We start from the raw sequence: 14,478 nt of genomic DNA, 5'->3' as shown, positions 1-14,478 counted from the left end.
TCTGATGCCACTGCATGAGGAGTAAATATCACTCAGCAGCCATAGTTATCTGACTAAATAATGAGAGTAACACTGTGGTAAATCAGGCCCAAAGTTGAGACCACCAAACTCACTTGTCATATTCCCATGAGGCTTAGCTACTTTCAAGTTGCCATGTCTCTGTTAGTTACTCATACCAAACTCATTCATTCGATTTTAAGCTCTTTGGAATAGGAGTTTTCTTTTCCATTTCCTGACTTGTATAGCATGATGTGCTTCTTTCTACAGCACCATACAAATACTAAATAACCATTATAATAAAACATGCAGCAATTCTGGTGGAAAACCTATGGCTGTATTCTTAAGGGTATAATCTCAGATCAGATTGTGAACTCTTTGGGGGTAGGGACCATCTTTCAGTTCTGTATTTCTACAGAGCCTAACACATGGGGGTCCTGGTCCATGAGTACTGCTATATAAATAAGTGGGTAAGGATTTGAGCACACACCTCCCAGTCCTGCAAGGTGCTGATCACTCTGATCCCGATATAGCAAAGCACTTAAACATAAGCATGTGCTAACTTTAAGCACATGCGTAGCCGCACTGATTTCAGTAGACTAGTGCTCAGCACTTTGCGTGATCAAACCCTGCTCAAGATAATTACCCAGCTTCTTCTCCTAATGTCCAAAAGGTAGCCAATGAATCAACCAATACATTTTTTGCCCATTTTCCCACTTGTAAATAATAGACCTGATTCCCCAAGTGCAAAATGTTACCAGATTTGAATGGCAGCATACTACATCCTCTCTTACAGATGTAAATGGCAAACACCAGTTGAAAAGCAATGAAGAATCAGACCCAGTATATACACATAAGTTGGAAATGGCAAACCTAATTATTTGTTAGGATTTACTACCTGCTAACGGTTGAAATGGCATCTCTAATTTAGTGTGTGGCTCTGTTCAGTCAAAGGATCTTTACTATATTAGAAGCACCTCCTCTGCTGAGCGTTTTTATGTACGGACTGTTCTATTTTTGATACGCTAGATGTATACTTTGGAATCTTAATAGAATCCCTCTTAAATATTTACTGACTATACCCAGTATTTTATAACTAGCTAATTAATTACACATGCATACTCCACTATTTTTAGTTAAAGTGCGGAATAGAATTTGGCTTTGTCATGTCACTAAGGAGATAAAGCCAAAAGAAAAAAAAATCCACCCCTCATACGCAACAAGTAATTATGAGGAAAACACTGCTGCTGGCTTCAGACTCGGACACTGGTACATGCAAGGTGCTTCTGCTTCCCCCCTATATTCACACTAAAAGCCACCCGCTTTCTGCTGTCTATCAGCTCATCAAATACAGTGAACAAGGCTCTGTTGGACTTGGCTTCCAGGTGCGTGTGATCAAGGGCATGGTATATCCACTGCTGTAAGATACACATCTGCCGCATTCCCCAAACCCTCCCCATTCAGCTTGTGCCTTTACTGCACATCCTCATAGATGTGGGAACCCAGCAGGATGGTCAACATGGGGGCTCCAGTATTGCCAAGCCCAAGCCTTTAAAGACCATGAGTCAGGCTCTCCAAAATCATGAAATTGGCCTAAAAATAATAAATGTTAGGTTATTTCTATTTGCCTGTTTGAAAGCTGAAATTCTTACTTACAAGACTCCAGGAGCTTTAAGAAAAAACAGTGAATATAACAATACTTGTAATAAAATCATGAGAGTCGGTAATACTGGGGGTTCAGTCACTAAGGGCAGCTTCAGAGTACAAATCAGACTACTTGTGCCTCTTAATAACTTCTCCTGGCAAGTGCTCCGGTGTGTGTTTGCAATAGATTTGCAGGTGCAAACTGCTCTGACCAAAGGGAGGGTGGGCCTTTGGGAAATCTTGCCCTAAATGAGAAAGATACAGTAGAACCTGGAAATTATTAATCAAGGCACTTTCCACTTGGCATGATCTGCAGACAAAAGTAAGAGTAACAAGTCTCCCTGGATTCTCACCACCCCAGGAACATGGGATACCGCAACAAACCTGTGGCCACCTACATTAGGACTTCATGGTTGTCCTTCAGCTGCTCACCATGGCGTTTCAAACTTCATGGCAATAGCACAGATGGAACTCAGATCCTCTGGTTCCCAAAGCACACACCCCTACCACGGGAACTAAAGGATAATCTCCATTAGCTGCTAGCACTATAGGGCTGATGACACACACTTGATCAATTCTGACTGCATCCAACAGAGGACAGTAGTACCCATACTGTATACCCTAGCCAAAGGACTATAATATGAAAAGCTAGTAAGTGACAAGATAACAAACAAGGCCAAAGGAACTCTTAAAAAACTCAAGACTTTACAAAGAAAGGCAACACACAGAACAATATTATGACCAACCGCCGCTGGGATCTGAAGTTATATTTTACCATTATCTAAAAATTAAAAGAAGTCCCTATTTGCCTTGCCAAAACCCCAGAGCCCTGATTACTATAATTGGCCTGGAAAACTTAATTGACCAAAAATAAGGAACTATGGTATTAAAATACACTGTGCCTATCTGAAGTTTTAAAAAGAACTGTGATTATGACAAGCTCTGGGGACTCCAGTGTTGCAATTCATTAGCGATAAGGGATTAACATTCTTCCAAGGAAGGCAGCCTAGCCCACCCAGCCCTCAGAGGCAGGTGGTTGAAAGATTTTAGCCCGGTCCTTGTGCCTGAGTACCTTCAATTTTTGTCTTACAGTGAACATAATAGTAACATTTCTTAAATTTAGCCTTCAAGTACATGCCTAAGGCACGACCATCAATTAAGGCTTTCAGCATGGTCCACAAGCTTTCACACTTTATAATTTAGCAAGGCTATGTGATGCTTTGCAGGCAGTTCCAATTCTTCCCTGACAAATAAACTATGTACAGTATCTTTGTGATTCTTTCTGGATAAAGGGCCTGAATTATTTTATTCAGCTATCTAATACAATTAATTATGCCAAATTTAACAGATTTGCAAATTGTTTAAGAGAAACCAAAAAGTCACATATATGTTTCACAACACTGCCTGCTACTGTACATTACTTTTATAGTAGCTCATAACTCATGCCGATGTTGAAGAGTGGTTCAACTCCAAAAAGCAGCAGTGTAAAAATACTACTTTCTTGCTCAGACGATCTGCTCCTTGTATGTATTCAGAGTCACCCATGATCAGAGTAGCAAGTTTTTATTGGTGTTTCGCTCCTGTTTGTCCTGCAGAACCAATGAAGCTACAGGAGAGCGAGCTGGAGTCCATCAGCCACGGAATTGTTGACTATGGGTATGTCCGCACTGCAGTGGGAAGAGTGATGGCACCATTTGTAGAGTTATCCAGGCTAGCTTTAACCTAGCCATCTCGGGTTTCAATAGCAGTGAAGCAGGAGCATTGCCAGGTAATAGCTGACCAGGTAATAGCCCAGTGTCCCAGGCAGGCTTGTACAGCTCATGCTGAAGCCCATGTTGCCACAGCATCACTACGACTGGTATTCATGCTAGCTAAATTAAAGCTAGCTTGGGAATGTCTACATGACCTGCAGTCACACCTGTGACAGCAGTGTAAACCATGCCCAGAGTACAAACCATTTACTCATTTAGATTTAAGCAGCCAAAAAAGAACATCCATCCTAAGGTCTAGGATCCCTTGTCGCCTATTAACCATGCAATCCTTTTCCACCAGTGCAACACAAAACAGTGACAACCCTTCATAGGTGCCAACTCCGGGGTGCTCTGGGGCTCAAGCACCCACTGGCCACAGCTGTTCGGCAGGGCCGCCAATCAGCTATTTGGCAGCTGGTTGGAGGTGCCCGGGGAAGGGCAGAGAGCGTCAGGCGGTGGGCAGGCGGGGGCCTTAGGGGTGAGGGGGGATTGGGGGTGGGACGAAGTGGAGTGGGGGTGGGGCCTCAGGCCAGAGCAGCCATGGGGAAATATAGAAGTCAGCGCCTGTGCAACCCCTCCACAATTGACCACCAGCCTGCAAGCAGATATTCCAAAACAAGATCACCCTGCCTCAAGAGATTCACTCCCCAGCCCCTGGCCTCAGCCCTCCACAAATGCCTTCTCACAAAGAAAGCCAACATGTCGGACCAAGATAGGAAAGTGAATATCAAAGTCAAAAGGCCCCATCAAAGGGATCACACAGAAGACAATAAGGCTGCATGGATGTCACTGAAGGCCTAATTTGGCCTACAACATCTATACTGGTGATGATGTGTGAGACAGAAAGAACCCAGCTTGAGTCTCAGAGCCCACCTTGAGCTTGTAGGATTGACAGTCACTTTTCAGAGCACACATTAAAGTGTGGTTTTGGGCAGACGAGTGACTCTTGAAAAATGACGCCGACTGTATGCGCCCCACCTATCTGCTACCCAGGGTTTTCACGGTCACACCTGCTGGAAGAGAGCCACTGTGGCTAATAGCACCGGATGGGAAGTCAGAAGACCTAGATTCTATTCATAGATCTCTGTTGCACACTTAGCCACCAACGAGCCTGACACTAAGACTTAAAGGCGTAGTAAATAAAATAAACAGTATGTTTCATCCCAAACAGTTCAAGTGATATACATACAAACCCCTACTGAAATGGGCCCCCATCTGGGGCGTAACAGGGCTAGGGTTTAGCAGCTCACAGCAATACAACAGTTTGGGGGAGAAAGCGAAGAACAGGTGATACCATGCAGGGTAATCAAGGTAGATAGCTACTAAGGCCCAGATTTTTAAAGCTATATAAGCATTGCTGCACTCAGCATTGCAAAGCCTAACTGATTTAGGAGCCAAATTCTCATTTTCAGGAGGGATTTAGGCTCCTAAGTACCTAAATCCCTTCTGAAAATGAGAATTTGGCTACTAAATCAGTTAGGCTTTGCAACGCTGAACAGAGCAGCAACTAAATAGCTTTAAAAATCTGGGCCAGGACACTAAGAGTCCCTTGCAAAGAGTGACGTGGGATTCTATACTCACAAGAGGTCAGACCCTTGGCTTTACCACTCTTCTGCACGATACAATCCCCAACAGTACAGTGCCCTAGACATTGCTCAGCACTGATTCACAGGGAAGAGTGCCACGTACTGCTTCTCCTACACCACGTCCTGGAGCAGCTACGTAAACCTTTGTCAACTCCCAGCCAAGCTGTACCAGGTTCAAACTTGCAAGATGAAAGCCTGAGGTCATGTGTTTGCAGATTTAAAAGGAACTGAAATCAGAGGGTCACACGGACAGCCTACAACTCTCTCACTTCCTCCCTGGCTAGACTTATGCTTGTGCAGTGCAGTCATATTCATCCAAATGGCTGCATTCTCTGCTCCGTCTGGGCGGCTTTATTGATCAGGAGCTTTTACAAACCCTCGCTGGAGCTATACAGCATCTCCCCTGGAGATCAAGCCAAGTGCACCCAAATAGTGGTTTTGCTTGTTAATAAACGAGTCAGTATATCAGGCATGACTATATCACCAACGGACTGAGTCATGCCTCCCCCACCCATACCTTTTGGGGGGAAGGGATAGCTCGGTGGTTTGAGCATTGGCCTGCTAAACCCAGGGTTGTGAGTTCAATCCTTGAGGGGGCCATTTAGGGATCTGGGGAAAAAACTGGGAATTGGTTGTGCTTTGAGCAGGGGGTTGGACTAGATGACCTCCTGAGGTCTCTTCCAACCCTGATATTCTATGATACTATAGGCCAGCAATTCTCAAACTATGGGGCAGGCCTCCCAAAGGAGGCCCGGGAATATGTCAAGGGAGGTGCAAGCTGTGTGCTTTTTTAAAAAGCACTCTGGTTGTCAGCCCCAGGTGGCTGGGCTCATGCATACCCGGAAGGCGTGTGAACCGCCGCCTTTTGGGGAGGTGAGCTCCTGGCCCCACCCCTACCCTTCCCACCCCCCTTGCCTGCCAGAACCCTGAGAGCCCCCCACTGCGGCCGAAGGAGCGCCAGCCAAACCGCCTGCCCTAGCTGCGCTGGCTGGCCCAAGCACCAGCCGGCCTGCCCTGAGCACAGGTCTGACCCCGAGCACCGGTCTGACCCCCGGGTCAGCCTTAGCTGCCCCTGGGCACCGGCTGGCCTGAGCCACCCACTGGCCCGAGCTGCCCCAGGCCGCCCCGAACCCCAAGGTCCACCGCTGGCCCGAGCTGAGTCCCCACCACCTTTGGGGGAGTGAGGGCAGGGCCTCGGGGCAGACCATGGGCGAGGCCATGGCTTGGGTTAGGGGAGGCTTAGCCTCCCTTGGCCTATGACACCCACCACCCATGAGGACAGCCGGAGTCCTGGCACCCGGGCTCTCCTTCCCCCTCAACCAATCCCTCATCTAGAGGTGGCGGGGCTCTGGCTGTCAGCCCCGGGTGACAGCAGCAGTGCAGAAGTAAGGGTGGCAGTGGGGTGCTAAGTCTGCTGTTTCAAGTAATATTGACAAATATCACTTTTCTCATGGCCACCCTTACTTCTGTGCTGCTGTTGGCACCACGCTGCCTTCAGAGCTGAGAGGCAGTATATTTGCTTGGGGGGGTGGTAAAGGACTACAGACACAAAGAAGAGGGGCCCAATCAAATAAGTTTGAGAACCATTGCTATAGGCTAACCTGTGACTCACACCGACATAGCCCTACTTGAGGGTGGTCAAAGTACCCCACCCCAGGAGGAGCTTTGAGCGGTTTTGCATTGCAGGCTGGGGCAATGACTTCCAAAGCTCCAGGGAATCTCGGCCACACTTTAAGGGGGTGCAGGATGGAATTCCCTCCACAGGGAGCCAGCCCGCTTGGTTCGTGCAGAATGGGGCCAGGAAAGGTGTCATTAACCTCACCTCCTCTTTGCATGCATCACAGAGACTGGCACCGCTCCCCCTGCACTCTCTAAGCACAAGGGCTTTCCATTGTGCCAGTCAGCCCATGCACAAGGGAAGCTCCTTACATCTTCTCTATCCCATGCAAACCTGTGTGCAGGGACTGGACACCATCTGTCCCCTTGTGTTTAAAACCCGAGGCGGCACAGCTGAATGAAAGGCTTAAGGTGAACGTTTTTTACGTGATGTTAAATTTGCTCCGCTCGCGAACCCTCATCAGTCTTGCCAACTCTCACCATTTTATCATGAGTCCCGTGATAGCTGGTTTTTCTTAATGCCTCTGCTCATGGAGGCATGTGATTTCATAAGACTCTCAGCTGTCATTTGAAAAACCCAAACCCAAATCTATGTTTCTAGCCATTATGGCTGCAGATAAAAGCATGAAATGTGAAACCCAAAGCCTAAAAAAATTAAAAAGGAAAATAAAAAGAACCTCAAATACATCATTTTATAAAACTCTGATTATTTCTAGGCCAGACTCATGATTTTGTGTGTCTGACTCATATTTTTGAATGTTTGAGGTTGCCAATATTGGGATCTTCAAACCTGATTCCCCCCATATGTTGTTTGAATACGTACTCCTCTAGCTTTTATTCTCTTAAAGTATACAGATCCTACCATTAGAGCTGTTCTGTGCAGCTCTAATGTTACTGTGGGCCAACTACATACGTAGACTGGTGTTTCTGTTACAATCTTTGCTTTAAAGCGGCTTTATAACTTCCGTCTTAACTGGCAAAGAACTGAAACTGGGTCCACAACATTCCAGTACAGATATCATTTTTTCCTCTCAGAAAGTCTGTTAAGCAGCTTTTTCTATGTAATGATGAACCTCTAATTTTGTTTTCACAGAGTTGCATGCTTTTAAAAAAAATACAGTATAACAATTCCGATTTTCTACATCCAGCTGGTCTGCTTAGCTGCTTTGGACACAGTTTGTTGAGCCTGAGTTGTGTTTTAGGTTGTTTATGTGTATATTTAGCTATTTTGGTATGTATGGAAGATACTGCTGCCTTTGAAGAATGAATACATGCTCCTGTGACATAATTAAGTATTGGGATAGCTGGGATTACTTTCTGACTCAAATATTTATGATCACAAGCTAAAAAATGATGCCAGCATCCACTAACCCATCTCTATCAGTCCCAACTAATTACAGACCAAAAACAAATTATACACCAGAATAAAATATGTAAATACCATAACTCTGACCATAATCATATTTCCATTACAGGTGGCCAAACTGTTTATTCTATGCATTTAACCCTCGGGTTTGCAAGTTATCTGCAAACAGATTGTATTTTAACAAATTTGTTTTAATATTCAAAATTTTTCAGTAAATGGCTTTTACAAATACATTTGAGCATTGGATTATGTGAAGACAGCTCAAACTGAGTATTCAACTGATTACTTAATATTTGGAATTTGCTGGAAGCTTTGTGTCTGGTCACCTAAATCAAATCATATTGTTCACGTTCCTTGACTGGATGACTTAACTTTACACTTCTGCCAAGAGCCACTTGTATTTCTTGATTAAACAGATCTTTGTCAATGGGCCCCAAATTCAGTGGTCAGAAATATTTATATGAAGGAAGCACAGTGGTAAGAATGTTCACAGACAGCCAAAAATTAAGCAATGCAAAGCAGGCTGAATTGAAAGAAGCGTTCTAGTTCAGTTTACTCACAAACAGGCCTTAAAAAAAAGAAAACTGGTATGGCTTTGCTATCTTAGCACTTTAAGGGCCAGATTCTGATCTCAGTTACATCAGAATCTGACCCTAGCTTGGAGATTTGAAAAGCCCTAACAAATTATTACAACAAAGTTGGTTTTATTGTCCTATTAACATTGGCCCTATTTAAATTCTTATGCTGATGTGATTATTTTCCATTCCCAGATATCTAAAGGACCCATTTACTGTTTGGTCACTGGTTCTTGGAAGTGTTACCCAATCATATTCATCCTTGTACCATCCATTCCACCAAATACAAGGCTCTCCTTCATTCCCACGAACAAATGCCTGAGGCACTACCCTTAATTAGTATTATCAACATTTCTTACATGCTTTTGCACTTAGATTTTAACTTTCAGCTGAACCATATGATCTCTCAAAACTTTTTCTTTTTCAGCAAATAAACTGAACTATGTTTTCCCTTCCTGTTTTTAGGGCGATTAAAGAGCAGCTGATTAACTCCAACCCAAAAAAATCCATAAAAAAGAGTATCTAGATAGAAATAATTCTCTCTCTGTCATACATGGGTTTATTTTATATTATGAAGGGAAATTATGTAGCAGGCAACAGCAATCTTCATTTTTGCAGGTGGAGATTTGTCCTCCGTAAAACCCATGCAACCCCACTGATTTCACAGGCCCTAAAAGTTTATTGGCTTCTGATTTGCTGATGGGAACTCTGAATTCTTTACTTTTGACTTCATAATCCTTGCCACACCCACTGAGCTGCATTGTAACAAACAAGTGAGATTTAACTACTGCAGCAGATGGAAAGTTATGATAAAAATGTCAAATAAAAAATGCAGGATGGAAAGGCAAAAAATACTATTATATTATACTATTATAATACTATAATACAATACCATTAAATACTAGTATTTCAGCAGAACTGTCTGTACAGACAAGGTGTCCCAGGCTTTTCCATGAGGTATCCACGGATCTTTAAAACCTCAAAGGGGGACCAAAATGTGGACCCAGTTGTTTCTTATCCAACACTAACATACATTTGAGAATTATGTATCTTGGGCATCTTGAGGAATGATAAGTGCTATCCACAGCCTCTTCCTAGTGGACAACCCCACACCTGATCCCCTCATTTGGATGGATCAACTGAATCAGAACCCAAGTCTCCATCACCAGATCCTGATACAATAGATGCCTTCCCCCCCATGTCCATTTTCCCCTTCTTTTCCTGCCTTTGATCCTTCTTCCTTTTCCTCTTGTTTTTTCTATTTCTCGTTGTATGCATATTCATAGACACATTTATTCCTTTTCTAGCTTGTTATTCTGTTGCGGCTTCCTTTCACTGTTCCCCGCTAACCAGAAGACTGCACACTGCTTGGAGTGGGAGAGTCTGCTGGTGGATGGACAGAGCAGGGTTACATATGCCCTCAAAGCTGAGTGAGTGCTACAAAAGACAAGAAGCCTACACTAGTGGGATACAGCCTGAGCCCGAGTCCTCTATATGTGACCTTGGCCGGTGGCCAACTGCATTACCCCGCAAGGAGCAGGGATAGATGAAAGTGGCTTCCAGAGAGTAGCCCATCACATTACCCGCTGCTGCAGGAGCTTGTTCCTGGTGGGAGTTGTGGGAGATCCAAGGTTAAGGAGCTTTCTCCACTGCTGCGGCCTCTCTCACCTGCCCTGTGCTCTCCTTCGACTGATCTTGTGTCCTGCATCCTCCTCCATTTCCCTTCTCCAGGTGGGAAACACGGATCTAAAGTCTCTCTATATTTTCTCCATTTCTCCTTTTCCGATCATTCCGAAAGAAGGCCTCGTGATTGAAAGACCGTTTGTTTTCTATAGTCCTTCCCCAAATCCACTTCTTTAGACCAGCTGACACCAATTCCCATCTTAAGTCAAACTGCGTATTGCATAGTTTGCCTAACATTGCATAGCACGTTCATGTGGTGCTTGGTGAATTATCCGTTGACATAACTAACTGATTGGTAGTTCTGCCCGAGTGTCCCAGCAATGAACTGTAGCAACGGGAAGAGTCAGATACTTGTCAGCCCTCCTGAAGAGCATGGCTAAGTAATTCACTCATGCCAGAGCCCTACAGGGCACGGCTGTTTTTATGAATATTTTTCTGTGTCCTCTCCCCCAAATAAGGCACTCTACCTGATCCAGCAGTATACTAGTTATTTCTCGTGTTAAAATATTCTCACTATATTTGCACTGTACCAGCAGTCTATGAAAAATATTTTTAGAGTGAAAATGACAACAAGATTGAGAGACCAGGGTGGTGGAAATCAGTGTGAGGGCCACCATGGTAAGCTGCCCACGAAAACGTGAAAGTGTCACTGGAGGAAAAAGCACACAATTTCACAGCTGCCACTATTCAGGAACAGGCACAAACCGTTATGCAGAGAGACAAAGCAAGCTATTATTATAACAACCACTCCTACATCTTATACATTTCCTGTTCTTTGCTATAGGGCAACAGTTATAGCAGGAAAGACATAGTAAATTAAAAAGGCATCAAACCTTATAGACTTGTCCATATGTCCCATTTCCAACTACTTGCACCAGTTCAAATATCCCTGCTGGGTCCTGTAAAAAGTACAGTAAATACTGTTATTCATGGCAAAGCGGTTACACACTCACTTTTCAAAGGGAGCACTATTGTTCACGAACAGAATGCAAAAAGTCTCGTAACGATTTATATTACAAATAGAGAGAATAATAAAACAACTAAATAGTAATACAATCATCATTAATAGTAAAATATGATGAACTTCTATTACAATTTTCAGCCATGCCTCTAAAAACACTATATAAATATTAGCCAATGAAAGCTTAAATACACCAATATCATAGATAAATACAGATGGATAAACTGAAGTACATAGAAGTTACATGACTTGCCCATGGTCACATGACAATTTAGTAGTAGAGGCAGAAACAGAACCCAGAAGTCCCAAGTCTCAGTTCTAATCACTGAGCCTATCTCTCTTCTGTTATGAAATATTTAGGTTACTAGTCTACAGAAAGAACGAACCAAAGTTACAAAATATTAACCGTGTCTTATAACTAATTTGTGTTTGATTTAGATCTAGCCTTACCAAAACAATCATAATATCAAGTCTACATCTAAAATGCACACTGTCTCATTTCTCAAAGGTGGACTGGAAGACATAGAGAATAAAGAGCTTTTTGTCTCGGCATCATGGGTTTGAATCCAGACTTGATTGCTGTTAACTGTGACCAATTTCCATGTAACAGATGATCAAGGGCCTATGTGAAATAAACTAGTACAATTCCTACTCGTTTAGCATCCACTCCATTAAAACCCAGCCTTGTCCACAAGGATGAAGTTGAGATCTATCTTGTATCGTTTCTCAAGTAGTAAGAGTACTCTGCAGAAGAGTATGGACATGTAAACATCTACTCCTGCAACTCAGCATGTTAAGAACTCTATTATTTCAGTTAAAACTCACTTGAAAGATTTATATAAAACCATTAAGAACTCAAGAGACCAGTTTCTTGGTAGCTGGCTGAGCAATTTATCACTCTAGTACCTTTCTTTGGAGGATATCATTGAGAAGTTTATATGAAATATTATTAATTCCGTGAATCCGTTTCTCACCATCTGTTTTAGCTATCTATCATGTAGGTTGATATCTTTGGGTACCACTAAGGGATGTGCTATAGAATCACATCATTCACTCAGAAGTCTAGTTTCTGTGACGCTGGCTGGAAAAGCCCGTTATTTATCACAGAAAAAATGTTTTTCTGGTTGAACATTATTTGTTGAGAAAAAAAATTTTTTTTTTTTTTTGCACGGAAACTGTCCACCTAGGGATTGATCCAGCACACTTTGCTTGGGAAAATCCCCTCTGAAATAAACAACAGTTTTCTACATAAATGAAACAGTACTAGGCTTTTTGTCAGCAGAGTGTCCTGATCGGCATGCAATAGATTTCATCATGAGAACAATGTAACATAGACTTCTACAATTGCGTTACTGCGCAGTTATTCCAAAGCCAGATAGCTCCGGCAGTGGCAAAGCACAAGTCCCCCTTACGGCCGTGAAAATCTATTTTTATCTTGCTTGGATTCTCTGTGTTCCAAGCCAGTAAATCTGAACGCACTCATCTTCAGTCCTTTGTGGTTAGATGGTTTTTAGTCATGTCCTTCCCAGATCTCCAACTGTCTGTAGATTTGTTTTATTTAACTAACAAGATGGAACCAGCTCAGACTGATTTTTCACTTATCCATACGCTCAGGTGAAAGCCACAAAGAAATATATTGAAAACAGAAGAGAAATTACACATAAGAAGCTAAGGCACAGTTTGAGTTTATCCTTCCTTGATTTCGGTATCGATTCTGCAAATTCTTACGCATACCAAAATAAATGGAACTATTCGTGTGCAAAAAGTTAGGAAAGCACATAAAAGGCTTTGCAGGAGCAGAGTCCTTGTATGGTGCTTTATTTCCATTGGTCTGTGCTCTCTCTTTCATAGAATCATAGAATCATAGAATATCAGGGTTGGAAGGGACCTCAGGTGGTCATCTAATCGAACCCCCTGCTCAAAGCAGGACCAATCCCCAACTAAATCATCCCAGCCAGGGCTTTGTCAAGCCTGACCTTAAAAACTTCTAAGGAAGGAGATTCCACCACCTCCCTAGGTAACGCATTCCAGTGTTTCACCACCCTCCTAGTGAAAAAGTTTTTCCTAATATCCAACCTAAACCTCCCCCACTGAAACTTGAGACCATTACTCCTTGTTCTGTCATCTGCTAGCACTGAGAACAGTCTAGATCCATCCTCTTTGGAACCCCCTTTCAGGTAGTTGAAAGCAGCTATCAAATCCCCCCTCATTCTTCTCTTCTGTAGACTAAACAATCCCAGTTCCCTCAGCCTCTCCTCATAAGTCATGTGTTCCAGTCCCCTAATCATTTTTGTTGCCCTCCGCTGGACTCTTTCCAATTTTTCCACATCCTTCTTGTAGTGTGGGGCCCAAAACTGGACACAGTACTCCAGATGAGGCCTCACCAATGTCGAATAGAGGGGAACGATCACGTCCCTCGATCTGCTGGCAATGCCTCTACATATACATCCCAAAATGCCATTGGCCTTCTTGGCAACAAGGGCACACTGTTGACTCATATCCAGCTTCTCATCCACTGTAACCGTTAGGTCCTTTTCTGCAGAACTGCTGCCGAGCCATTCGGTCCCTAGTCTGTAGCGGTGCATGGGATTCTTCCGTCCTAAGTGCGGGTCTCTGCATTTGTCCTTGTTGAACTTCATCAGATTTCTTTTGGCCCAATCCTCCAATTTGTCTAGGGCCCTCTGTATCCTATCCCTACCCTCCAGCGTATCTACCTCTCCTCCCAGTTTAGTGTCATCTGCAAACTTGCTGAGGGTGCAATCCACACCATCCTCCTGATCATTTATGAAGATATTGAACAAAACCAGCCCCAGGACCGACCCTTGGGCCACTCCACTTGATACCGTCTGCCAACTAGACATGGAGCCATTGATCACTACCCGTTGAGCCTGACAATCTAGCCAACTTTCTATCCACCTTATAGTCCATTCGTCCAGCCCATACTTCTTTAACTTGCTGGCAAGAATACTGTGGGAGACCGTGTCAAAAGCTTTGCTAAAGTCAAGGAATAACACGTCCACCGCTTTCCCCTCATCCACAGAACCAGTTATCTCGTCATAGAAGGCAATTAGATTAGTCAGGCATGACTTGCCCTTGGTGAATCCATGCTGACTGTTCCTGATCACTTTCCTCTCCTCTAAGTGCTTCAGAATTGATTCCTTAAGGACCTGCTCCATGATTTTTCCAGGGACTGAGGTGAGGCTGACTGGCCTGTAGTTCCCAGGATCCTCCTTCTTCCCTTTTTTAAAGATGGGCACTACATTAGCCTTTTTCCAGTCGTCCGGGACTTCCCCCGATC

The 14,478-nt window shown here is 43.6% G+C and overlaps 1 protein-coding gene across 1 annotated transcript in view; it reads right to left on the bottom strand.

The window, feature by feature from the left end:
• Positions 1–14,478, bottom strand: part of NRK (Nik related kinase) — a 122,690-nt gene that overhangs the window by 103,746 nt on the left and 4,466 nt on the right. The window contains exon 2 of the mRNA XM_074962591.1: positions 11,053–11,118. Coding sequence (XP_074818692.1) covers positions 11,053–11,118 — 66 coding nt within the window. The remainder of the gene's footprint in view (positions 1–11,052; positions 11,119–14,478) is intronic.

This window comes from Natator depressus, chromosome 9 (assembly GCF_965152275.1).
Source record: "Natator depressus isolate rNatDep1 chromosome 9, rNatDep2.hap1, whole genome shotgun sequence".
In the NCBI taxonomy this organism is placed as follows: Eukaryota; Metazoa; Chordata; order Testudines; family Cheloniidae; genus Natator; species Natator depressus.
Note: the sequence above shows the minus strand (reverse complement) of the source record. Positions and strands in the feature narration are given on the sequence as shown.